At 38.4% G+C, this 27,662-nt stretch overlaps 1 protein-coding gene across 2 annotated transcripts in view; it reads right to left on the bottom strand.

Moving 5' to 3' along the window:
• The window catches only part of HIBADH (3-hydroxyisobutyrate dehydrogenase), a 96,017-nt gene that overhangs the window by 49,922 nt on the left and 18,433 nt on the right, over positions 1-27,662 (bottom strand). For both annotated transcript variants that reach the window (XM_079785952.1, XM_079785953.1), the window contains exon 4: positions 27,123-27,244. In XM_079785952.1, coding sequence (XP_079642078.1) covers positions 27,123-27,244 — 122 coding nt within the window. The remainder of the gene's footprint in view (positions 1-27,122; positions 27,245-27,662) is intronic.

Below are 27,662 nucleotides of genomic sequence, written 5' to 3'. Positions count from 1 at the left end.
GTGTAATTTTTTAAAACTTTACAATCTTAGAGAGGGTATGGCCCTTCTAAACAGGACATAAAATTCAGAAGTCATAAAAAGTAAGACTGACAAATTTAATTAACCACATAAAAATTCAAAGCTTCTGTATTTCAAAAAGTACTACATATAAACAAAATGAATAAAGAAAGGACAAACTGGAAGAAAATATCTGCAATAAATATATTTACTCATACATATTCACACTCACTAAAATATAACCTCCCTGAACGCAGAAAGATATGTATGGAGTGTGTTTTCTCTTTGATGTATTCCCAGGCTTAGGCTAGTAGTTAATATATGGCAGTCAATAAATATTTATTGAATCAATGAATGAGCATTTAATACTCAAACATATCAATTAGAAAAGATCAATGCTTAGCACAGTGCCCAGCACACTCTAATCAACAAATAGCTGCTGAATGAATGAATCTAGTAAAAGCATGCCCAAAGGACAGGAAGAAGCAATCCCTGAAAAGAAGAAATACAAATAAATGGCCAATAAACATTCTTAAAATGCTCAAATTAACGTCATAATTTGAAGGAAAAAAAAGAAATAAAATCAAAACCACTCTGCCATTTTTAGACTATCAGACTAGAAAAGAAATGTACAGATAATGTTGCCAAGAGTATGAAGAAATACTTTCTTACACTGTTGATGACAGTATAAACTTCGGTGAAAATTTTGCAACGTTTACCAAAATTGAAAATACACTTTTTTTTTAAAGAAACAAATTTTTGAGTCATAATTCCATTGCTTAGCATTTCTCTTACTGATAAATGTGCATATACATGGAAAGATCTATATTCAAGAATATTCAGATTTGCATTTTTGCAATAGAAATCTGCCTACATAATAGAATACTCTGTAATTAAAAAGTGTAAAATAAATCTACTATACATTAAAAGACATTAAATGAAAAAAATAAGTTGCAAAAAGAATACCCCCCCTTTTTTTTTGAGTGGAAGGGAGGAAGGAGGAGAGAGAGAGAGAGAGAAACATCTCTGTGAGAGAGATACATCAACTGGTTGCCTCCCACAGAGGCCCTGACCAGGGCTGGGGATCGAGCCTGCAACCAATGTACATGCCTCCTTCACAGGCCACATCATTGTGGGAGGTGCGGCCAGAATCCGCCTAATCAAACTCTTTTGCATTCTATACATCACATGCTGTAACCACAGTCAGACCCGAGTTAACTTCAGATACCACTAAGACCACCTTGTATTCCAATGAGGGTTTCCCCAACACCAGCTTAAGAAAAAAAAAAAAAAAAAGACTTAAGACTATGGACACTCCTATTATTCTTTACTATGCTGCCCTTAACTATCAAAGCTAGGAATACATAAAAGATAAAACATAAAAGATAAAGGAGCTGGAAGAGGGAGTTTTACAGGTCAGGCTATAACTTTACTACCAGTTATATCCAGCTGATCTAGAAAAAAACTCTATCTTGAATGCCAGGTAATTTGGTGAGAAACTCCTACCTGTTTTTAATAACAAGTTCGTTAGGAGGATTCAATGAATCAAATGTTTATTTCACCACAGTAGCTAAGTGGTGGCTAACATCTTCCAATTCCAGTGTAGATAAACCACAAACTGGCATAAAAGCTAGTAGAAGCACATAATTTTCTAAAAATACTACTAGTCAAATTAATCAAAATTGAAGGATCAAAGATGTGGCCAAAGGAACGTCTCTTAGAATATTAGAAATATGCCCAAAGAAGTCTTTTTAGCAATAAAACTATGGAAAGATATGCTATATAAGATTCAACGCCATGTCCCTTGCATAAGCTTTCTGTGAGCACAAGAGACTGCATAATTTCTTTGCTCTCGCCTATATATATAAAAAGCCAGCCCCCAGAATGCCATAACGACCAGAACAACTGGTCGCTATGATGCCCACTGCAGCCAGTGAACCGGCCAGATCTAGGGGTGGGGCCAGCCAGCCAACCTCCCACGGCCCCTCCCCCAGCCAGCCCCACCCGATTGGCCTCTCCCACTCTGATCAAGGGCAGGGCAGCCGGCCAATGCCCTGCCTGCCCCCCCCCCCCCCGTGCGACCCTTCCCCTTGGCCAGCCCCACCCCTGATGGGCTCCCACCTCCCCCGATGGGCCCCCACCACCCTGATCGGCCCACAGCCCCTCCCCCCGACTGGCCCTACCCCTGACCGCTCCCTCCAACCCAATAGGGGGTGGGGTTGGCCAGCCAACCTCCTATAGCCCTTCCTCCTGGCTGGCCCTACACCTTAGGGACCTCCCTCACCCCATCAGCCCACAGCCCCTCCCCCCAGCCAGCTCCACCCCCGATCGGCCCCCCACTCCGATCAGGGGCAGGGCTGGCCGGCCAACACCCTTGGCCCCTACCCCAGGACGCTGGCCTCCCCCAACCCCATTCGGCCCATAGTCCCTCCCTCCAGCCAGCTCCACCCCTGATCGCCTCCCGCCACACCGGGCCAGCTGGACCCCACCAGTGCATGAATTCATGCACTGGACCTCTGGTCTTTAATAATAAAGGTGTAATATGCTAATTAGACTGGATGTCCTTCTGGACAAAGCCAGGGCTGCGAGGGAAGCCCGGGTCCCAGGTGCCTGCCGGTGGCCAGAGGGAAGCCCGGGTCCCAGGTGCCAGAGGGAAGCCAGTGCCGGCAGCCCGGGGAAGGAAGGCCTATTCTTGCATGAATTTCATGCATCGGGCCTCTAGTTCTTTTATAAAATAGGAACAATTTTTCATTGTGTAGACATCTGTCCCTGTATGCTCTGAGGAAAAAGTTCTGACTATTTCTAGCATTTAGATTATTTCAGACAAAACTGATCACCATTTCTGGTTTTTATTCCTAAACTTTCTTTAAAGGAAAAGAAAAGGCTCAATTGATAAAGACACTCGAGGTGTAGTGGAGGCTCTGGCTAGTTCTCAGCTTGTGATGTGAACAAGGGTGTGGTGTGGTTACCCCTTCTGTCCGAGAGAGAAAGTGCTACTAAAAACATTTTAAAATATCAACCCTTTGATGCTTCATTTTCTTTAAAAATTTGGAGGTATTGAAACATTCCTTACCCATACCTTTTGCTTATTTCAAATAGACCCACATTAGAGAAAAGAGTACAAATGAATATGGACGGGGCATATGATGAGATGACCCGGGGGTCTGGCTCGGACCCCTCACTTTTAATACAGATTGACATTCTTACAAGAGAATACATTCCTACCATACATTCTGCACATGTTATGATCCAGATGTTGTTAGAACTCCACAGTAAAATAAATATATTTACACAGAAAAAAAAAAGGAATAAATAACTTACAGGGAAAAAATCACTTCAAATTCAAAGCTCTTAATATTCTGCTCTCATCCTGTCACTTCACTGCACATCACTGTCAATGGGTGTCCTCTCCCAGCCCCGCCCAGCATGTCTTTCTCAAGGAAAATTTCTTACATAAATAAGCCCCAAAGAGCCAAAGTATCAACTTATGGATTGTTTTTAAAGCTTAAATATATTAACCACCTTTGTGGTAAACAATGAATTATGAATACCACTGGGCAGCCTTCTTAAACGACAGATGTTTTTTTTTTAAAAAAAAAAGACAGACTCTACCTTGTGTAGCAATTGATATTTTACATGAATTATCTTAATTTAAAAACCTTGATTGGGCCTTTCTACATTTTGTGAAAATATCGAAAAAAGCATATTGACCTATTCTGGCTGTAAATGGTTAATTTCCCTTAATTGCCAACGAACAGTGAGGTGTATGTTCCTGCTTGGGTACAATTGTTTTCAGTGTTTCTAAGAATGAGTCTAAATGTTTCTTGAAAATTAGCCAGGATCAAATGCTATTGCAGACAAAACCAATAAAAATTTTGGACATCCTTTGGGATAATAATTTTGGAAGAGAAGTGCAGTCCATACAAGCAAACAACCAAGATTTTGGGAAAGATGCACATAGTGACATTTGGTGCATGGTTTTGAGGAGGATTTTGTCTAAAAAGGAAGTGTAACCTTTTCCCCACAGACCTGAGAGCTGTGCCTTTTCTATGCAATATTACAGATGTTACATCGGAACCCAGATGGCTGTATTCACATGTAGGTTTGGGCTGTAATCGAAACAATTGGACAGATTAAATGTACATGGAAATGAGCAGTCTTACTTTTATAGTTTTATATTATACAATAAACAGTTAAAAGATGAAAAGAAAAAGAAATCACAAGCATCAATGAAAAGTACACCTTCTTATTGCTGATCAGCTGATGGGCTTGTTTGTCTCATAGTTTGAATGCTATGATTCCATTTTCTTCAGGAAACTGAAGGCAATAGTAATCTTCCCAGATCAAACTTCCACCAAGCAGTTTTAGTACAACATTTATCATACCTAGCAAGCCACCAGAGGACAACTCCATCTGCTACAACAAAACAGAGAAAGATAAAGGTCTCCAAACACTTAATAGCACTTTTCAAAAAAAGGGCTATAAACCTAACACCACTGGAAGAGAAATGCAATCTGCACTTTGCAGACCTAGACAGGAATTGCTTCAATACTATCTTTTTCCCTCTTCCTCACCATAAAAAACTACCCACCCCTAGTTGTGATGTACTGACCTACATCCCAAGACTTTTAGGAGATTAGGAACCCACAAGTACCAACAAAGACAGGAAACAAGGACCTCTTTCCCACACAAACTTTATCACCAATCCATATCAATAATTACGTACTGAGTGAACACTGGAAAGAAAAGCAAAAAGTATGCCCACTCAGAAGCATGACCAAGACAAAGTGGTACAACTCAAACTAGACATATAACAACACAATCGCCCCTTCAAACAAAGGTCAGATGCAGAACACCTTAAGAGAATATGAGATTTTAGATCCATCCATTTTAGATCATTCTTGGGAGGGAATAACTAAGGAGCCCTTCAGAAAGCAAACACCATATCAAAAACATGTTCACATGTGAGTATACACCAATAACAGTCCATCAAATCTGTGGTTTGGGGTCCAGAGGGAAAAAAGTTTATTAAATGCCTTCCTTATGTCCATTTTAAAGAGAGTTTAAAAGTTAGGAACTTTATTTAAGGAATTTCAGCAGAAACAGATGCAATTGATTGATTTTTAATGTAAACTTTACTTTAAATCCTTTACATTTATGTTAGTTTTAAAAATTATGATTAAAATTAAGCATGAGAAAGTAATGCAAATAAAATTAAATAGCAATTTTTCAAAAGATGGGGGGCTTCTTTTTTAGGAAAGGTTTTCTTTCTCCCCTCAACAATGGTTTACATGACAAATTGTACTAGTAAGTCCCTTGTGTTGGTCCCTTTGTAATTGTGTACATTGTGGTATCAACATATAACAAATTCAAAAACCTTTAAAATTCAGACAAGTAAAAGGAAGGATATCACCTTCATTTGTACTGCCAATGGTGGGGGATGGGGATTTACAGAGCTTAAGTTACTATGAAACGTAGAGGAAATAACAGAGGAAAATACCCTCCATTCCTTAGGGGCTAAGTGTGACCCTCATAATCACATGACGCATACCACAAATTAAAAGCCAACAACTCCTTATTTTGGAATTTATATAAAGTTTATTTTGGTGATCAACTGTATAGTAAACATACTTAATAAGGGGTGCTCAGCCAGGACATCATAATTACCATTCTGAAGCTGTTTTTTGAAGCTGTTTTTTTCCCTATTTTTTTCAACTTTAAGCCCACATACAATTGATAATGCATGCAAATTCCCTCGTGCTCTCCCTTAAACAACGAAACAGAATGGGTATTCTTCTTTAGGTGTCTTATTTTTCTTTACCCTCCTTACTACAGTTTTTCCATATTACCTCTCCTTCCTGAAAACAGCCACATGTTCACGTTAGTGTACTTCCTGAAATAGCACAGTTCACCCTTTTAAAGTCACAACCTCAATCTGCAACAAACACATCACCTCTTAAAACTGATGTACAGATAAAGATCAAGAACTGCTCATTTTTTTCTGATGAAGAATCTCATTATTATAGGCTACTTTGGTTGGAAAAGATAACATCACTGAAGTCAGGCAACGCTAAACTTAACCTTCATCCTGCCATAATCAGATGACCCACTAAAGGTCCCTTCCAATACAACCAACAACAGGAAAAGAAAGAACAAAACCATACAAAAACAAGACTTGGCTAAACTCCAGTTTTCATCATTATCCAGTTAGACAATTTTCTGACCAGCAATAATCATCAGTCCCTTGGAACTTTACCTCAGTAAGGGTTAGGGTAAGAAAATCTTTTCTAATTTCTTTTTTCCAGAAATTTCTTGCCAATATGCTCTGCCTTTCTACCCTCTCCTTTCATGGCAATACATCTAGTGAGCATTTCTAGAAACAATTTGCTATATAACAAGTTGGAAATCTATGGAATAAGAAAAACTAACAAGTGAAAGAATCTTCACATATGACTTCCAAAAGAATCTGGGAACTGGTACAAGGCCTTCCGTAGTGCTCCGAGCTATAACAAGAGTATTGGCTGGGTTTTTTCCCCTGTTGAATACACCAATACAAGGAGAAGAAAGGCCTCCTCTTCAGTCTTTCTAAACTGATGTCGATCATGTTTGAAGCTAGAAATCTATGAGGATGAAACCAGACATACTTAACCACTTGAAATTCTCACCCTTAGAATATGCACAATAGGAGGTGGGTGGGTTCAGTTTGTTTTCCACATATACATTAGCCTTTCCTTCTTCAGCATACTTGATCTTTATAAAATGCAGGGAAAAACTGGCAAAGCAAAATGTCATAGCCCTGGCTGGTTTGGCTCAGTTGGTTGGAGCATCATCCTGTGCACGGGAAGGTCATGGCACAGATCTAGCAGGTTCAATCCCCAGGGCACAGACCTAGGTTACAAGAGGCAACTGATCGATGTTTCTCTCTCATATCAATGTTTCTCCTTCTCCCTTCCTCCCTCTCTAAAGATCAATTTTTTTTAAATGTCATAAACATATTTTCTTATATCCTTCAATGAACCTATGTTTTATAGTTAAGCTGTAATGAATATGGGTTTGTTCGTATATGTTGTTTTTTTTAACATAATCTGAATTAGGTATAGAAAGAATCTTTCACAGAGTTATATTTACTATTAAAACACACACACCCCATTACTCTTAAAGACCTTCTGTTGCCGAAACCGGTTTGGCTCAGTGGATAGAGCATCGGCCTACGGACTGAAGGGTCCCAGGTTCAATTCCGGTCAAAGGCATGTACCTTGGTTGCGGGCACATTCCCAGTAGGGGGTGTGCAAGAGGCAGCTGATTGATGTTTCTCTCTCATCGATGTTTCTAACTCTCTATCCCTCTCTCTTCCTCTCTGTTAAAAATCAATAAAATATATTTTTTTAAAAAAAGACCTTCTGTTAAAAGCTATTGACAGATTTCTTTCCATAACATTACTGAAGAATTGTATTTGAGAGGTGTTTAAAATACTGACAAGATGAAAATCATCAATCTCCAATACATTATCATTATTTCAGTAAAACATAAAATGATAATCGTAATGTCAAATTAGACTAAATACTACCCTTTATTATTATTACTATTATTATTGAGCAATAAGCTTTGATACACTGTTAGTAGTAGGTCTTAATGCTGAGTACTATAAACATTCTTTAAAAAGTATACATGGCCTGGCTGGTGTGGCTTAGTGGTTGAGCACTGACCTATGAACCAGATCACAGTTCGATTCCCAGTTAGGGCACATGCCTGGGTTGTTTGCTCGATCCCCAGAGGGGGTTGTGCATGAGGCAGCTAGTCGATGTTTCTTTCTCATCATTGATGTTTCTCTCTCTCTCCCTTCCTTAAATACCGTATTTTCCGGCATATAAGACCACTGGGCGTATAAGATTTTCCTGGGTTAAAAAGTTGTCTTATACGCCGGAAAATACGGTATATATGTGTGTGTGTGTATATATATATACCGTATTTTCCGGCGTATAAGACAACTTTTTAACCCAGGAAAATCTTATACGCCCAGTCGTCTTATATGCCGGAAAATACGGTATATATATTTTTAAAAAATAAAATCAATAAAAACATTTTTTAAAGTATACATGCACCCTGAGATTCCCACTAATATTTTGTAAAAGCCAATTTTTGGTATTTAAAAAGTTGTTGAAGTACAGTAGATCCTCGGGTTACATTGGAGATCCGCTCCTATGGCGCGACGTAATGCGATTTTCGCTGTAAGTCGGAACCCACCTACATAAGCACCTACGTCACTCACATGGACACATACACAGCAGTAATGAAGTGAAACGGTAAAAAAAATTAAAAGAAAGAGAACAATTCCTGACCTTTACTTGTGGTAAATAATAAAAAACACAAAGCACATATGTACATTCATCGAAATGACGGATCTTTTTTTTTTTTTTATAAATAAATGGGAGATGGTGACGTAACCACGAAACGACATACATCGAGTCCGCCCAAGGACTGCCTGTATATTTAACTAAATAACTTATATTGGGAAAGAAAAATTTTGAAACACAAGTTAAAAGAGAAAACTTATGTGAAACTGTCCTGTGTACGCATACTCTGACTACATAGCTAAATAAGATAGCCTTTGGCTCTTTTTAATACCGAAAATTCTAAAAGACCTTCCAAGGAAGTTGTTTTAGAAAGTTTGAAACTTGTGGTTTTCACTTCTGTTTCCACATTTTCTTGTCCCTTTTATTCCTGTGGTTGACTAAATTCAAGCATATAAAACTAAAAACTAAATTGCTCTAAATTACCTAAGTGGACTCTTTTAGTCAGCTAATATTTTTTCCTATATTTTGGTGGGTTTTTTTGTGGGTTTTTTTTGGTAGGGGGGGTGTCAGTGAATGGTGGTATCAATGGAGCATGCAAATGTATTTTCTTTGATTTTATTTTTAAATAAAATAAGTCAAAGCTTTCTCATTACTTTATCACCAAAAGAAATCCCAAACTTGAAAGTACTAGTCCTAGCATAAAATCCTCTACCTAAAATGTCTTTGTTACATCAGGCAAATTCTTATAATTGCACGTTGTCATATCATTCCTTTCCTCACTAAAAAAATAAAATAAAATAAGGGTAATCTACATTTCATGAGGTTACTATAAAGACTAAATGGTTTAAAACACACAAACCATCCAGCACGATAGCCTAACACACCAGAGGTACTTATACATCTTAGTTGCCTTCTTCTAAAAAATTCTCTATTGTGAAACTTTTTAAAGGTAGTTAAACTACTTTGAATGCACTTATTGATAAGGCTAGGTGGCTTTTTTTATGCTTTCCACTCCATTAAGATTGTCAGATTTCCTCCAAGGAAGGGGGGAGGTGTGGAGGATAAGCAGCAGACAAAAAACGAAACAGAAAACCAGCGCAAATGTTGTCCTTACTTTCATTCTCTTAGGTATTTTTTTTCTAAAGTTGACTTTTTCTCCCTCTAACTACCTATTTTTCAATAATAATAATAATAATAATAATATATATATATATATATATATATATATATATATATATATATATTTTAGTCTTCTTGTTCCGAAAAAGTCAAGTTTAAAACTAAGCAGATATCATATGCCAAAAGTATACCTAAAAGTGATACGGTATCTTGGTTGTTGAGCATTTCACAGTGAGGCCTTACTCTTTAAAAATAAAGACTAAAATTACTGACGACTAAGCATTCTCTCAGTTATGAATTATTTCACACCACTCGAAGGTTTTACTTGCATATAAAACTAATTCTATGCAAACACTCTCTTCTTTATTCTCAACCCTGCCTTTTTTTAATGCCACAGAATTCACTGATGACAAACTCTTTGGATCCCAGTTCACTTCTAAACACCCCAACACTCACCCACCCGCGAAGAGATGCCCAAGTTGTTTGTGTGGAGTTGGAACAACACATCTGCATTGCGGGTGGATTCACATCAGACACAGCCAGGCCTGGGAGCAGTGTGCAGTCTTTCCCCCCCACTTTCTTCTCCCATTCCTCCCCTCCCTTTTTAAAATTTAAATTACTCTTTTTAATTTAAAAACTTCCAGATGTTTTATTACCTTGGCAGCTTTACTTTTTCTCTGGAATGACTAAAAGAGTAAGTTTAAACAGTTTTTGTCAGGTTAACGGTTTTTTCATTTTTACGTATGTATCTGATAACCAGTATCCACAGTGTCAAAACTGTGATAGCAATGTTACATTTTACCTGGCTAACTTATGTTTGGCACAATTTCATTGTTGTTGTTTTTTTGTAACCTAAATATATGAAAAATAAAAATGTTGCTTTACGTAGTTAAAGTGGCTGTTCTCGGATCATTTTTATCAGCAGCTACACACGTGCTCCCTAAGGGATATAAAAGGATCTCATGCTTGCTTTGGGCTTTTCATTATGCTTCTTAGAAAACCATACAATACTGTACATGCACATACAGTAAGTCATTGTCTTCTTACATAATATTCACAGAAAAGTACTAAAATTATTTAAGAAATCTAATATTAACAATACTGTAAAACAATACTGTAAAGCCTAAATGCAGCTCTTCATTGAGCCACATTAACTGTCTCCTAGTCAGCAAAGGCAAAGTTGTTTTTTCCTGATTTTCAGGCTTGTAAAAAAGAATTCAGTACGATAACTATCTTTAAAAAATTTATAATTAAAGCCATCTTAGTGACTAAAATCCTAACTTTCCAACAAATTTCACTAAATTAATTATTTTATCTAAAATCAAGTAAGTTAAGCATGTTCTATCAACATAGTTTAAGGTATAAAAAATAATGATAATAATAATGTATGCAAAAACTCCCCAACATATGTAAATGATATAAATTATTAAGAATCACATTTCAAATTAAAAAAGAAACACTTCTACCTATGAGACTGCAGAAGTATGAGTACACAGTTTTAAGTTTTGACATTTACTTTCTGCACTACTTTCTCTTCCCTTCTCATCCTAGTTTCCCCTGTACCCCAACACATACATAAAATAGATCATTAAGGATAGTGGTATTTTAGTACACAGCCCCTCCTCCTCCACTTAGACAGTCTTGCCTTTTATATGTATGTGGAGGTTCCCATGGTAACACTCACTTACACCAATACTATTTTCAACTGAAATGAGAGAAGCCAAAATCTAAATGCTTCATTACTGAATTACATACACCCAAACAAGTAAGCATTTTTTCCTATTATTTTTTTAAATAAAAAGGCAGAGTTCTGGAATTTTGGCAAAAAAGTCATTTAACATTATAGAAATAACTAGAAAAACAGAATCACTGTAGGCAATTATATAGATGCACATTATCACAAGAGACTTGCAAGTGTTTATTCTAACTGCGTAAAACTGATATGCTGAGCTAGGCAGCTTAATTATAATTATGAATAGTCAGTGTAATCTTTATTATTCTAGTGTATCAAATTCTTTTTATTTTTTTTCAATGCTGGCTACAAAAACACACACACACACACAAAAAAAACCCTGGTGAGAAATTCGAACAAAACAAGCCAAGAAGCAATTCATGTACAGCAGGAGGCAATTCCAGAACACAGGCACAATCTATAAAGAGAAACCAATACAGCTTTTGATGTTAAATAAGTAGAAATATCAGCATACAACAAAGCTAAGAAGCAGACTGTTGTATCAAATTTAAAACTAAAATATTCAGGGTTAAATGTCATGAGTACCTTTGTCTAGACTACTTTCAAATGTGAAATTTTCCTAATTTTAAAAATAAAGTTCTCTCTTCGTAATAATGAAGGTTGTATATATTTAGTTGTAGTACAACACACATTCTAACCAAGTTATTCAAAATATAGGGAAGAGAAGGGTGTGTGTGCGTGTATGTGCCCATGCTTAAAAGCAAGACCATCAAGGTGGGGGGTCAAACATTTACTTTGAAAACATATACATTTCTTAAACAGGTTGTGCACACTAAGAAACCTCAGAGAAGAGGGTAGAGTATAAAATGAGTACCATTTCATAAAACTTTTTGATAAATGATCAAAGCTAAGCATTAAGCATCTCTCTGCATGGCAAATACATTTTTTAAAAGGCTAAAAATCAATAGAATGTACACCAAACCTTTTTTATTCTAACAACGTATCATTGCATCCAGATAGTTGGATTAAATAATTTACGTATTTGTAAAAATAAAACATTAATGAAAAAATCTTACTTTTATAAAATTGTAAGAGCTTTTTTTTATGCTTTACGTATCACTTTCTTAAAATGAGTTGATTCAAAAGACTGAAGAGAGTCCCTCAAAACCAGTACAGGAAACTGCAGGAATTTACTTTCCCCAAAACAGCGTCTAAAACATGAACATGAATGGCCTAATGAATCATAGTTAGGCTTATGAGAAGGACTAACCTGCACCTTTCAGAGGTCTTTCCCTCCTTTTATAAATTCCCATACAGTGAAACCTGCGGACACTTTTTATATAAGGGCTGGGGCGAGTGTGAGCGTGTATGTGTATTTGTGTGTTGGGGGAGAGTAGGGCCACGCAGAGGGGATTTTTATAACATTTGTAAAGGTTTTCATAGGCAGGATCCTCTCTGGAGTGTTTTAGCAAGCAAAACAAAACAAAACCAACGGTTAAATGTTCGTTTACTAAACAACAACAAAAAAGGCTATCCTCTGCAAATGTTTCAACATTTTAATTTACTTTCATTTCAATATTAACCACCTAAAAGCAAATATTTGCAGTGTTCGGAAATCTTTTCAGTTCTTTGGAGATATTTAATCAACTTTGATTTAGTTGCTTTTTTACATGAACTTCAAAAACAAAATGTAGAGAACATATTATGACCTCCTGTGAACAAAAAAAAAAATGTATTTTAAAATCCTCCCGTTATCACAAGCAGGTTTGGATGCAATGCCATCTGGTGGCACAGAAAAACTCTTAACTAGGCTTAGGTTTTTAGAAACTCAACTGTTCTAGGAAACTCCAACCATCCCTTTTGACGACTCTACCCTCCTCCCAAACAAGTTATTCATCTCAGAGTTTAACAATAATGATCATTTTTACTTTAAAACTTTATGCAATTTACTACAGGTGCCAATTCCTCAGTGTTTAATTATCAAAAAAGAAGCAAACTATTTTTTCCCCCCAAAAAACCTTAAACTGTCACAAAGCTTTCATTTTTAAAAGATGAAATGTTTAAGAATGGGGGGAAGGTAGGGATGGAGTAACCGAGCTGCTTTGTAAAATTACACTGTATAATTAATTCCATGGTAAGAATGTTTTTATGGTGTGTTTTGGTGACCTTTTATTACCATCAAGTTCACAATGCTGGTGGGCTGCCTTTTAATCCCTCGGCAGACAAAGGCCCTAAATAAACACAGATCCCTTCCTGGGAAAAAGTCCACTCTGGTTAAATGGTAAGGAAATGAGTAAATCATTAGTAATCTTTAAAGCCAAAGCTATAAACTCAAGTTACCTTAAGTTGAAATGAAAGTGTCCTGCAAGAGTTTCAAAGTTCTGTCACAGATAGAAATCTCCAGCTCTTGACTCCAGACTAGGCGCCAGCTGATAAACAAACAATTTAAGTCAAGAGCTGGAGAATTCCCAGCTTTTTCATTTAATGGCTTTGGCCAAGAGTATTTATTGCCTCCAGTTTTATTCTCACTTAGCTCTAAGAGGAAATTTAAACTCATCATTATCTTAAAGCCCCATATGGGTAGCAGTCAGCTCACCTGATAGAGCTCGGTACCAGTTTGAGTCTCTACTAGAAGTGATGTAATGTAAGCTAATTAACTATAGTTTTAGGTTGACTTTTTAACAGGCTAAATAAATTTTGTTCAATATAGTTTATATTCCCACTTGGGGTAGTAACAATTCCAAAAAATTTAACTTTACAGTTGTATTCCAAACTACTAGCTAAAATGGAAAAGGACAATGTAATCTCTCTTGCTCCCCCCACATGCTCCTGCCCTGCCTCCCTCCCCTCCCTTCTCTCTCCTTGTCCACTAACCCTTGAATGTTATATAAAGCAATTTTTCTGTATAAAATGTACACTATTTCTATTAACTTCAAAATAACCACTGTTGCTCAGTCTATTTCCTAACAGAGCAGTGTGCAAGATATAAGATGTCAATGCCTGATCATGAAAAGCTGTTGATTTTATGAGTACTAATAAGAATATAAAAGTACAGTCCAATCACAGACCATGAGATACTATCAAATATTTCTAAATGCTGTTTTTAAAAGTTTCCTATTAAAGATTATAGATCTCAAAGTCAGAATTATGTTGTTGTTTTTATTCCTTTCTCAAAATTATCACTTTATTTATTTCTAGAGAAAGTAGGAGGGGAAGGAGAGAAGGCGAGGGGTGGGGGAGGGGGGGAGGGAGGGAGGGAGGGAGGGAGGGAGGGAGGGAGGGAGGGAGGGACATCGATTGGTTGCCTCCCACACAGGCCCTGACCAGGGCCAGGGGAATTGAGCCTGAAGATATTTGACAATTAGAATAAATCAACTACCCTTCTTCCCCTAGCTGCTTACCTAATAAAAAATAAAAAAAAGCTGCAGAAAAATTTTATAGCCTGAGGTAAAGGGTTAATAAAATATGACATTAATGCAAAGAAAAATTCTTTCCCTCTCACTTCTTAAATTTCAGAATGTTTTATAAACCTATCTTGGCTGGAAAAGCCAATTATTTCAGTGTCTGCCAAGACTATTTTTCTACGCTTTTAATATATGTACACAGTACATTAAAAATGTTGGCCACTTGAGAATAAGTATTACCCACACATAAGAATTAGGGGAAATGAAACGTAATTAATGATGAAATTATTTGGATGCCTCATACTGTTTCATTTAAAAAATAAAACCCTAAGAGATTGCAACGGAGAAAAATGATGACTACCCCTAACCGTCAACAACTCAATAAAAAAAGATGTCAGGTACGAATCTTAAAATTCTTAATACTCTTCTAAGAGTCCACATCTCTCATATCACTGAATATAGTTTGAGCTAAATACCAAAAGCCAAAAAACCCTCTACTTTGAGGTCAAGTTCCAATGACTTCAAGGCAGAAGAGAGAAGGCAAGTCGGCCGCCACTTCGCTGGCCATGATGGGAGGATGAGAGAATGACTACTATAAAATGTGCATGTAAATTTAAAATTCTCACACACAAAGCACCTAGAGGAGTACAAAACAAAATAGAATCATATGCCAAATGTATGCAGAGAAGAATTTAAACTCAACATATTTTTTACCTGCTAACATTATCATACTGTCTTAAGAAAATCAAACATCTAGAAAATAAGTCTGATCATGGTTTGATCATGATAACAAGGCCCTTGTCAAATTCTTAATTCCATTTCCTCCACCCCCTTCTCCCCGCAACAATGCTATCCAGGGATCACAAGCAAAACAAAATAAAGACATAGAACACATAAGGTATACTGGAACTAATTTCACACTACTTAAGAATCAATAGATGTTAATGAAAAATAAATTATACATCAGTAATAGCTTCAGATTTACTTATTAAATCTACTTCACCTTTATGTAAACACCACTAGGCAGTCATGAACTATGTCACCAGATCCAATTGTGTCTGGTCTGACTCACATCCTGAACGGCAATTAAAGGACATTAAAAATACCCCGGGATTGCTTCAGGTAGGACCCCTGCCTTATCCCTGCACTTTCCAACATAAGCATGTGAAGAGAACACAGTGTCCCTCCACCACAGGACAGAGCCTGGCAAGAGCAACCCTGGTAATGGTTACTTGACTGGAAATTGCAATGCAATTAAAATCTTGCCTGCAGATTGGCAGATGAGGGAATTTGCAAACTGCAAGAAAGTAAATTCTTAGAAATAAACTAGGTTGTTGTTAGTGATAATACGACGAACAATAAATGATGGTAATAATACAAAACCTAAGTGAAGTGATCACCTTGGCTTCTCTAAACCATTCTTCTATTTTCTTAGGAGACAAATTATTAAAGCTGCCTCAACCATGTTATCTTGGGCAGTGAGTCAGCAGTCTTACCTAAACGTGTTAAGAACTCATTAACACATTATATAGGGGCTCTTGTCCATGACACTGTTGTAAGGGAGTCTTATGCATGCCAAAGAATGTAAAAGAGGTTTTTATGGGCACCTCTTCTCTGGGACTAATTTCAAAGAAATCTTTGTAATTTATTTACCATACATTTCTGAAGTAATTGTGCAAACTGGAGAAAATCCCAGGCAAAAGGTATCCTCCAGACACAAAAAGGATACCTAATGGATACAGGGTAGTAAGTCCAGGCATGCCTCTTTTTATTGCGCTTTGCTTTAATTGCACTCCACAGATGTTGCGTTTTTTACAAATTGAAGGCAAGACCCTCCACCAGCAAAAAGATTATGACTCGCTTTATCATGGTGGTCTGGGGCTGAACCTGCAATATCTCCAGGGTATGCCTGTGAAATTATGGGTAAATGTAAATGGCTAACATATTTAACCCATTTCTGATATATCAGTATTGATGAGTCTTATGTTATTTTTAAGAAAATGGATTTGCCCATTAAACAGTTAAAGAAAATTTTAATTATTTCAGTTACTAAAGCTTTATTTTTAATTAGTTTATATTCAGTATTACTTTGTATTAGTTTCAGGTGTAAAGACAATCATATACTTTACAAAATGTTCCCCCTAATATTTTCAGTACCCACCTGGCACCATACATAATCCTACATAATAAAAGGCTAAGATGTAAATTGTCCCCACGGGTGGGAGTTCGACCGACCGGGAGTTAGACGTGTGCTGACCACCAGGGGGCGGCACAGAACATGGCGGGCGTTGGCAATGTAGTGCTGGCAGTGGACAGCAATGGAGGCGCTGCCAGCACTGATGGGCCCCAATGAGAGCCAGACTGTGGCAGGATGGTGGAGCAGGTGAGCAGGTGGTGCCAGGCCAAGGCGGGTGCAAGTGGGGACCCCGATCGCCCCACCGGTCACCCCACAAATGGCGACTGGTGGCAGGGGGGCAGGGCCGGTGAGCAGGTGGCACCAGGCCAAGGCGGGTGTGAGCGGGGACCCGATCACCCCACCAGTCACCGCAAAGACGGCAACTGGCGGCAGTGGCGGGGGGCGGGGCTGGTGAGCGGGCAGTGCCAGGCCAAGGCGGGTGCAAGCAGGGGCCCCTGATCACCCCACTGGTCACCCCACAGATGGGCCCTGACCGCTGGTCATGCACAAATTTCGTGCACCAGGCCTCTAGTTACTACAACATATTAGAAATGCTAGGCAACGGTGTCATGGGGATGAGACAAACATGTGAAACTGGATTGGCAAGGCAAATCTACTTCTGCAGAAGGGTGCATGCCGGCTGAAAATCATGGGCAAACTACACCCAACTGAAAGTCCATTCGAGTTTTATTTGGGAAGTCCATTCAAGTTTTATTCTAACATGGTCTGCCCTGCCCCTCACTCTGACTCTGACTTGATTGGTCAGAACTCAAAGCTCAGATTCACGTAACTGCACGATTGGCTAATTCAGAGGAAGGGGCGAGGTAAGGAGGAGCCTAATTCAGAGGAAGGGGCGTGGTAAGATTGCGACCCCCTCCTTTCTTTGACAGAAAAGATCGCTGGTTCATGTTCACAAATATTATTGACTCTACTAGAGGCCCAGTGCACAAAATTTGTGCACGGGTAGAGTCCCTAGGCCTGGCAGTGATCAGGGCCGATCGGGGCCTTCCTTCCCTGGCTGCCGGTTGGGGTCTTCCTTCATTCCGCGCCGCCCCCTGGTGGTCAGCGCATATCATAGCAAGCGAACTCCCGGTCTCCCAGACAAACTCCCGAGGGGACACTTTGCATATTAACCTTTTATATATATATATAGATAGATAGATAGATAGATAGATAGATAGATAGATTCCCCTATGCTGTACTTTACATCCCTATGACTATTTTGTAACTACCAATTTGCACTTCCTGCCACCTTTTTCACAAAGCTTCCCAACCCCCATCCCTCTGGCAGCCATCAGTCTGTTCACTGTATCTATGAGTCTGTTTCAGTTTTGTTTGTTCGTTTATATTATTCTTCAGATTTCATATACTAGTGAAATCATATGATATTTGTCTTTCACTAAAGCTTTAAATACCACCAAATTAGACCAAGGAGAGGCTTATTTTATTTAATATTTTTCAAGTCTCTCATACAAAGATCAATGCCACAAAGTACTTTTAAATTTTATAATAAATAATAGAAGTTGATAAGTTAAAAAGAACGAAAAAAATCATCACATAGTATAATTCTTTAAAGGGGAAGAACCCATTAAAAATTAATTCTATTAATCATGTTAAACCAACTTATTTCAAAACATTAAAAACAATGAAATCAGACTGGGGAAAGATTAACATGTATGAATAAACACCACACACAATTCTACTTTGTAACCAAACAGCGTATCAGAGCATCAAAGACCTATTGTGACAGCTCTTCCGCCTCCACACATTATAAACCACAGCACATTCAGTTATGAAATTTGGTAAAGAATTTGCTTTTGGACAGAAATAGCAATGTTTTGGCCCAAAGCCAAGTAAAAGTGCCAAGTTATAAACCTCTCTAAGAAAATGCCAACAGTCCCTTAACTACAATGGCGTTAGGTGCCAAAATATAAATAATTTTTGTTTTTGTGTTCCCTTTACCATAAATTAGATACAGATCTAGTGGAAAACACAGCACATATCCAGCTCAGTGAGCAGGAAAGGCCAAGCTGCACACTTGATTTTAAAAACAGTAATGGGAGTCTAGTGAGGCTTTGGTGAAGAAGTCAGCCAGCAAGGCGAGCGCTAAGAGAAACTCCTCCACAGGTTGTGTGCTCACTGCTCTGCGGTGTAAGAATACCTCAAACAGCCCTGACCAGTTTGGCTCAGTGGGTAGAGTGTCGGCCTGCGGACTGAAGGGTCCCAGGTTCGATTCCGATCAAGGGCATGTACCTTGGTTGCGGGCACATCCCCAGTAGGAGGTGTGCAGGAGGCAGCTGAATCAGTGTCTCTCTCATCGATGTTTCTAACTCTCTATCCCTCTCCCTTCCTCTCTGTAAAAAAAATCAATAAAATATATTAAAAAAAAAAAAAGAATACCTCAAACAAATCACTCAAATGCAACCCAGCCAAGTAGAATATAAAACTTGGTTTCCTGGTAGGGAACTGTTATACAAACACGTACACACAAGCGCAATTATTTAATTTGACATTAAATCCTAACTGGAGCGATACCGCTTAGCAGATCAGGGAGGCTTGCCAGCACAGAGAGCCCTGGGCAAGCTGCAAGTGCCACTTCAGAGTGACTCCACTCAGGGTCTCTACACAAATCTACAGACATGTTAGGCAATCAGTGAGTTTATTCTCCAATTATTCAAGCACAGTTAAGTGCTCTAATTATGCCCTGAGAGCAGACTGAACAGTCCTGGTCATTAGTCACAAACAATAGTTTTTAATTTGCTTTATGTCTAGCATTCATTACATGAGAGAGCTGATCAAACAGAAACTAGCTCTGTAGTAACAGACCCATTCCACACTTAGAAAAAACATGCCTGTATCCAAGATAGTGCAACTAAATAACAGTGGGCATTAAAGAATGATCACAATTTTTATAAAAATGTGACTTATACAAGACATATAACTAAATTAGGGCATCATACTTATGAGGCCAGTGTCATGGGCTAACTTATAAAATGCCCAGTTAGCTTTACTTTGGAAACCACAAACTGTTCAACAAAGGCCTGATTTAAACATGGGGGGTGTCAATGTTTAAGTGCTTCAATTTAACAACTGAGTGAACTACCTGCTGCGTCTTGATGATACAGACAAATGTTCTAGAACACACCCAGCTTGTTCAATGTCTCAGAGTCCCTCAGAGCAGCTCCCGCCAGGGAAACACCCCTCGGACCATGCAGCCACATATCTGCTCAGATGTCACTTCCCCAGAGGGCATCCCGCCAACTCCACAGAAAAGGGCCTCCCTTAGTCTGTCACCTTAACGGTTTACTCTGCCTTTTTCTCCTTCGTAGCACTTATCATTGAAATTATCTTTGTTAATTTGTTTATTCTATTTCTACACATAGTAAGCTCCATGAGATAAGATTCTGAATATCCTCAAAGCTGTAAATCTAGTGCCTAGAACATATCTAGCACATACAAAGTACTCAATAAATGTTCACTGTGTGAAAGCAAGAATGAAGCGTGCCCCTTGTAAGCAAGGTGTTATCAAGTAAGACAGAAATAAGAGTGTATAATTGGAAAACAGTAAACAATCTTGTAAGAATTATATCAATACAATATTTTTAAGTATAAGACATTTCAATGGAGAAAAAAATGAAAGCCTTCATTTTTAAAGTTCCTTTCTCTCTCTACAAGTTCCAGGACCTCCCTAACATCCAAGTGATTTTGTTTTTGTGTTTGTTTGTGTGTTGTTGTTGTTTTTTGGGGGGGGGTTATGAGTGGTTTTTTGTGTGTGAACTTGTATTAATTTATTAACGTAAGAAAACAAAAATGACACTAAATGGGATGCAAGAATTATATGAACTAACCAACTGCCTTTCTTCCTTGCCTAAAGGATATTTACTAAAGGATTGTCAAATCTAATTCCAAATCCTATTGGTTCCCCTCAGATATCTATCATCTATGATATTTTCAGTTGATCTTTAACATACATTTTTACTAAAAATCCTTCTGTTGCCCTGGAATTAGCTACAAAATTCCCTCCCTTTAAATATCCATAAAGGTGAACATAAGATAAGAGCCAAAATATTAATAGCCACCCAGATAGGACAAGGACAGTGTTTCTTTCTCTATGCTGCCTAGCATGTTGCTGTGATCAAACTGTTAGTGAAGCATTCATCCCTTTTGGTTGTTAACCTTTTGCACTCGGATGTCGAGTGTGACTCGACACAGTTAGCATTAGAATAAAGGAATCGAGAAAAAAGCAAGCGAGTGCAAAGCGTTAAGTATTGGAAATACTACTGTACTGCATTACTTTTCATTTGGTAACTTTGCAAATCATTTTATTAGTATGTTTTCCTAAATTTTAAACTTCTAATATAAGGACTTCCTCTTTAAGTTGTTCTGAGTATTATTCTACTTCTTCCTAATCTCACCACCTAGATCATAACCACTTTCCCAATAGCATCCTATCTAATAAAAGAGTAATATGCAGATTGACCATCACTCCAACACACAAGATGGCTGCCCCCATGTGGTCAAAGATCCTGCCCCCATCAGGATACAAGATGGCCGTCACAAGATGGCCAGCAGGGGAGGGCAGTTGGGAGGGACCAGGCCTGCAAGGGAGGGCAGTTGTGGGCGATCAGGCCAGCAGGGGAGGGCAGTTGGGAGGGACCAGGCCTGGAAGGGAGGGCTGTTGGGGGCAATCAAGCCTGCAGGGGAGGGCAGTTAGGGGTGACCAAGCCAGCAGAGGAGGGAAGTTGGGGGCGACCAGGCCTGCAGGGAAGGGCAGTTGGGAGGGACCCAGGCCTGCAGGGGAGAGCAGTTAGGGGCAAACAGGCTGGCAGGGGAGCAGTTAGGCATCAATCAGGCTGGCAGGGGAGTGGTTAGGGGGTGATCAGGCTGGCAGGCAGAAGCAGTTAGGGGCAATCAGAAAGGCAGGCAGGTGAGCAGTTGGGAGACAGCAGTCCTGGATTGTGAGAGGGATGTCCGACGGTCTGGTGGGATCGGGCCTAAACGGGCAGTCAGACATCCCTCGAGGGGTCCCAGATTGGAGAGGGTGCAGGCTGGGCTGAGGGACAACCCCCTCCCGTGCACGAATTTCGTGCACCAGGCCTCTAGTCTAATAATAAAACATAACATTTTAAACACAGTGAATACTTACTATCTGACTGATGATAGAATGTAGAGGTGGTTACTTAGTTTAACTTTGAGAGAGAAGTCAATAGTCTGAAGATAAATAATCTGGAGAACAGCTTGGAAAGGAGAAATAACTGTAGGAAGACCCCAAATCTACATATATAAAGAGGTAATATGCAAATTAGGCCAGGACGCCGTAACGGTCACGACCAGCTCAGGAGGAGGGGCCTGGCATGGGCCCAGAGCCTGAGAGAACAACAGACAGGGTGGCCCGTGCCTGACCCCAGAGCCAGAGAGAACAACACGCGGGGGGGGGGGGGGGGGCGGCCCCCAGCCACAGCCCCACAGCTGTGGCACTGGGCTGCTGGGGCCAGAGCGGAGACACAAACCCGCAGGGGGGCCGGGTTCGTTCTGATCAAGAGCATGTACCTAGGTTGCAGGCTCCTCCCTGGCCAGGGCCCAGGTCAGGGCTCATGCAGGAGGCAACCAATCTAAGTGTGCCTCTCACATTGATGTTTCTCTCTGTCTTTCCCTCTCTCTTTCACACTCTCTAAAAATCAATGGGAAAATATCCTCATGTGAGGATAAAAAAAAAAAAAAAGAAAGAAATGTTATATCCTATGAAAGAGACATCTTGAAAATGCCTAAAGAAAGTTGTCATTTTTTCGTGGTGAAGGGACTGGAGTCTGTGTTGATGAAAACACCTTGGCGGCTGTGGCGGCTGGCAGTGGCAGCAGCAGCGGGGTGATAGGTGCAGCACCTTCCCCTGATCAGCCTGGTGGCCTCCTGCAGAGGGAGGCCAGACTGTGGCTTAGGCCATCAGTAGGACATCCCCTGAGGGCTCCCGGACTGTGAGAGGGGGCAGGCTGGGCTGAGGGACACTCCCCCCTCCCAGTGCACGAATTTCATGCACCGGGCCTCTAGTATTTAATATTAATCTTGAATTTAAAAAAATAGAAGACTTGATTAAATCAACCATACTTTATTAAATGGCTACCAGGAGATATACACTGGAGACAGAAATGAATAAGACAGAGTCTAGTGGAAGAAACAGGCACAAACATAAGCATATCGTAGTGACCCTCACACTAGTCTAGATACCACACAATGAGAACACAGAAGGACATGGAAAATAGCCTCATTCTTGCTATATGAGACAATCCTTTCATTCATTTGCTTTCAGGTATAATCCTATTCAATTCTAAGTCCTCACACCTCAGAACAGATACTGTCCCAGTCAAACCTGAACAAGTTAGAGATTTGTCAAGATACCACTTTACTTTCTCTTTTCCTGCAGATTTAGCTGGTTAACCAGCCAGGTGGGCCTAAAAAAACTCTGGTTCTATCCCAACCCATCAGCAGAACAAAAGACTCCTGATAGCCAGTTAATAAACATGCCAGGACAGGACTAACACAGGACTGATCTGATCTCTCCAGGGTTCTGCAGGTTCCAGCATAACGGCCTCTAAACCATTTCCTCACAAGTGACTCTGAGAAGACATGTTCAGCCTCTTAGAGGTTAGAAGCCAGCCTCTGAGGGTTGGAAAAGCAGGCAACTGCTTCCCTCACCCCCCAACAGGTTTCACTCCATGGCAGTGCCTGTCAGCTAGCAACACAGAAGACAAAGAAGCCACTGAGGTAGATAAAATTGTTAGAAATAGGATAAACAATAGGCAACTACTATGAAAAAGAGACAAGGCCACCACACGATGGGACTGAAGGGAAGGTCTGCCAAAAGTGGAAAAGCCTTATGTTGAGCTGGGAGAGTAGAACTCCACTTTAGATCTGCTATGAAGCTGGAGAGCCCTGGGCAAGTGACCTAACTTCTTCAGACCCAAACCTGTCATCTATGAAATAACAGAGTCAAATTAAATTATTGCTAAGGTCCCTTCTAATAATAAAACCCCACTCTAAGAGCACAAGAAACATTTAAAAGCTAGACATACTGCTGAGCTAACCACAGAATAAGAAGCTCCCATTTATAGTTTTAGAATACTACTGCATTTGTAATATCTCTATAAATACATGTAAATGCATTTTTTAAAAAAGTTTCAGTTAAGAAACATGAGGAATAGAGAGAAAGGGATAAAATAGGGAACTATCGTAAGGTTTTATTCAAATTACCTGATTTATTCCATGTTCAAGATTGATAAATATGGAACCTCTATAAAATCGTGGGTGTTTAAGCCATGCTTTACCCAGGTTCCCTTTCCTTAATTTTAGTTAAAATGTAATGACTTTTAAACCAGTCTATTTAACTTACAAAAAATTTCCTCTATTTTATATTAACTGAGAAAGTTGAGCCATTTATAACCTATCATATTAAATATAACTGAGAAGACAAGTATAAGCTTCTATTATATACTTCTATTACAAATTACATAATGACCATGTGTCAAACAATAAATTAGCACAAACCATCTCTGCAGTTTTCAATCTATAAAATGGTTCAGATTCAAGTGTATTTACTATTATAAATAAGCATTTTTTGCAGCTTAAAACTACAAACTAGGGTTTAAGAATAGCTTAACAGGAACAAAAGAGTAATCTCAAACTTTTATCACACAAAAAAGACTATTTTAAAAGTTAAAACATTTAAAAATCAAATTGGCATTCTTTATCATCAAATGATAATTTTAGGCCAGTGGTCGGCAACCAGTGGGCCACTGGTGGTCCGTGAGGTCCCAAAGGTTGGCGACCGCTGTTTTAGGCTATACTCTTGAAGCAAATGAAGATCAGCAGCAAGGTCACATGTACCATATCAATTTTCAAATTCAATAACAGAACCACACAAGGAAGAATTGTTCAGTTTTATTCCATTCTATAAAAAACAAACAAATACACCAACACCAAGCTTAAAACTGCTTATTAGTATTTTGTGATCAAAGTGCCTATATCACTAACAATAAAGAATTTTTTTAAAGTGCCTAAATAGATCAAGAGAAAAAATATTTTAGAATATAATAGAAGTAATCCTGTTATTTGCAGATTTTTAATATTTCCTACAACTTCTGTGATATTATACTATGTTAGTACAGTTTTGGTAATATTATTATGTTTAAAATATTTTTTCTTGAAATATTAATGTTTACTGCATGTAACATTATATTTAAAATCGTTTTCTTAAATATTAAAAAAGTGCCTATATCACTATTAACCAATCACCCCAACAAATTTAATTTATGAAGTTAAAATTAAAATAATAAAAATCATACAATAAAAAAAGTGCCTATATCACATTGTAAATCTTTTTTTCCTTAAATATGTTTTTACTGATTTTTTTCGGAAGGGAGAGGTAGAATGATAGAAACAACACTGAAAGGAAGGTCAATCGGCTGTCTCATGCATGCCCCTACTGTGGATCAAGCCCACAACCCAGGCATGTGGCCTGACCAGGAATTTAACCAGTGACCTCTTGGTGCATGAGTCAATGCTCAACCACTGAACCACACCAGCCAGGCTCACATTGTAAATCTTTACTCCTAAATCCTACTTAACCAATTCCATGTAACAATTAGAGGGGCTAATAATTATTTATACCTCCACTTATATTAAAAAATATTTAAGATATATAAGATAGCTTTACAAGACCATTAGGTTCTTTATAAAAAAACAGAAACTGATTTAAATTAATATATTTTGTTATTTCTGAATTCCAAAGCCTACAATTAAGTTTAATATAATTGGAATAAAAATGCTATTCCACTATCCATTGCTATATAATTATAATTACACTAGTGACCCAGTGCACGGATTCATGCACATTGAAAGGAAATTAATTAGAAGGTGGCTGGCAGGGTGGGACTGGGCAAAACAGGCCGGACACAACCTGGAGCCAGTCCCTCCTTGGTGTTTACAGAGTGAGCAGGGTCCCTCCAGCAGGTGGGGTCCTCGACCTGGCCTGCGGGGATCGGGCTGAAACTGGCTCTCCGACATCCTCCAAGGGGTCCTGGAGTGTGAGAGGGCACTCTGTAAAGTTGCTGTCATACAGGGTGTGGAACGCAAACGCAAGTGTGCAGTAAACCAGATTCGGGGCCAACAGTGCCCCAGCAATAACATAACCCATGGCCGAAGGTGGAATCACACGGCCCCCCGCAAAGAATCGGTCTCCCTCTTCTCTGGTCTCGGGGTGTGTCACCCAAGAATCGACACTGCCAAGACACTGTAGCTCGGCAGCTCCTGCATTGAACATCTACCCCCTGGTGGTCAGTGCACGTCATAGCGACCAGTCAGACACTTAGCATATTAGCCTTTTATATATATAGAAGAAGATATGTATGTGCATATATATGCATATGTGTGTATACATATGGTATTTGATTACACAATTTGGAAAATTTGGAAATCATGGAAAATCATAATACCCACAATCATGCCATTCCAAAAAACCCAGATACCCACTATTAATATTTGATATAATAATCAGCTTTAAGAATTTTATTAGTGGGTCTCCTTATTCTGATTGAGATGATCATATGATTTTTAAATGTTAATGTGATGAAATGTATGTATAGATTTTCTAATATTAAACCATCTGTGCATATATGAGATAAACCAAACTTGGTTGTAGCGTTTGATCTTTTTTGTACATGGTTAAATTCAGCTTGCTGGTGTATTTTTTTAAGTTTTTACTTCTACATTCATGACTAATCTAGACCTATAATTTTTCTCTCACAGTGTTTCTGTCTGATTTAAGTATCAGAGTTATACAGCTCTTGTAGAATTAGTTGGAAAACATTTCCTCCTTTTCTATTGTCTGGAAAAGTTTGTATAAAATTGAGATGATCTGCTCCTTGAAATTTTGGTAACATTCATCCATAAAATCAACTCGGCCTAATGTTTCCTTCATTAAGTGATCTTTTTTCCTTTTTCCTTTCTTGTCAATTTCTTTAAGAGTTATAAGATTATTCAAGCTCATTATTTCTTAAATCTATTCTGAAAAGTCCAAGTTTCCAGGAATTGATCAATCCCTACCCACAGCAATTTGAATAAAAATTTACAACTTTTCCAAGTTGTGGTATCCTTTTATCTGAATTTAGAATAAGCAATGTATTTTGAGAGCACTAAATAATATAATTCATTTCGTTTTTATTTTTAATGAAGGAATTGAGAATTCCTGTAACAGGTCTAAAAATAACTGGATATATCTTGAGTACCACAAAATCTTAATCACAACTTTTTTAAAATTTTATTTTCATTGTTGACAGTATTATAGATGTCTCCCATTCTCCCCCTCCTACCTTTGGCCCCCTCTACTCAGCTTAATAGCTACTTTTGACAAGGAGAAATAGGTGTGCATATATTTTAATATCACTTACCACCAGAAACAGGGGCATCCATGAAAACTGCTCCCATTTTCTCAACTTCTTTGGCCAATTCTTTTGAAACCGAAGGATCAATAGTACTGGAATCTATTAATAGTGAGCCTTTCTTCACTTCTCTAAGTAAATAAATAAAAATATAGTTTTTTTTTAAAAAAACACATAGTTTTAAAAATATAGTTTACAATGCTGAATATACATTTCATGCAATTACCTACAGAACCAGAATCTGCTAAAAGCTGCCAGATATCAAGATCATCTTTGGTTTAGTATTAAAGAATTATCAGAAATGGTTCAAAATCTCAAATTCATTTTCAGATCAATTATAGCTTGAAGTAAACCCAAACTCTTTCAAATAAACCAAAATAATCTAATAAACTATATGGTATAAATCTGGTTTTAGATGAAATACACTCTAATCATAATAAAATAGGTAAGCTAAGATTTAAGCAATTTAAAATATCTGTGAACTTTAAAAGAGGTATTTGGTAGGATTTAGATGATTTTTTTTTAAGTAGCTGGGTCTCTTTTAAAAGT

The sequence above is a fragment of the Cnephaeus nilssonii genome, assembly GCF_951640355.1.
Source record: "Cnephaeus nilssonii genome assembly, chromosome: 12".
In the NCBI taxonomy this organism is placed as follows: Eukaryota; Metazoa; Chordata; class Mammalia; order Chiroptera; family Vespertilionidae; genus Cnephaeus; species Cnephaeus nilssonii.
Note: the sequence above shows the minus strand (reverse complement) of the source record. Positions and strands in the feature narration are given on the sequence as shown.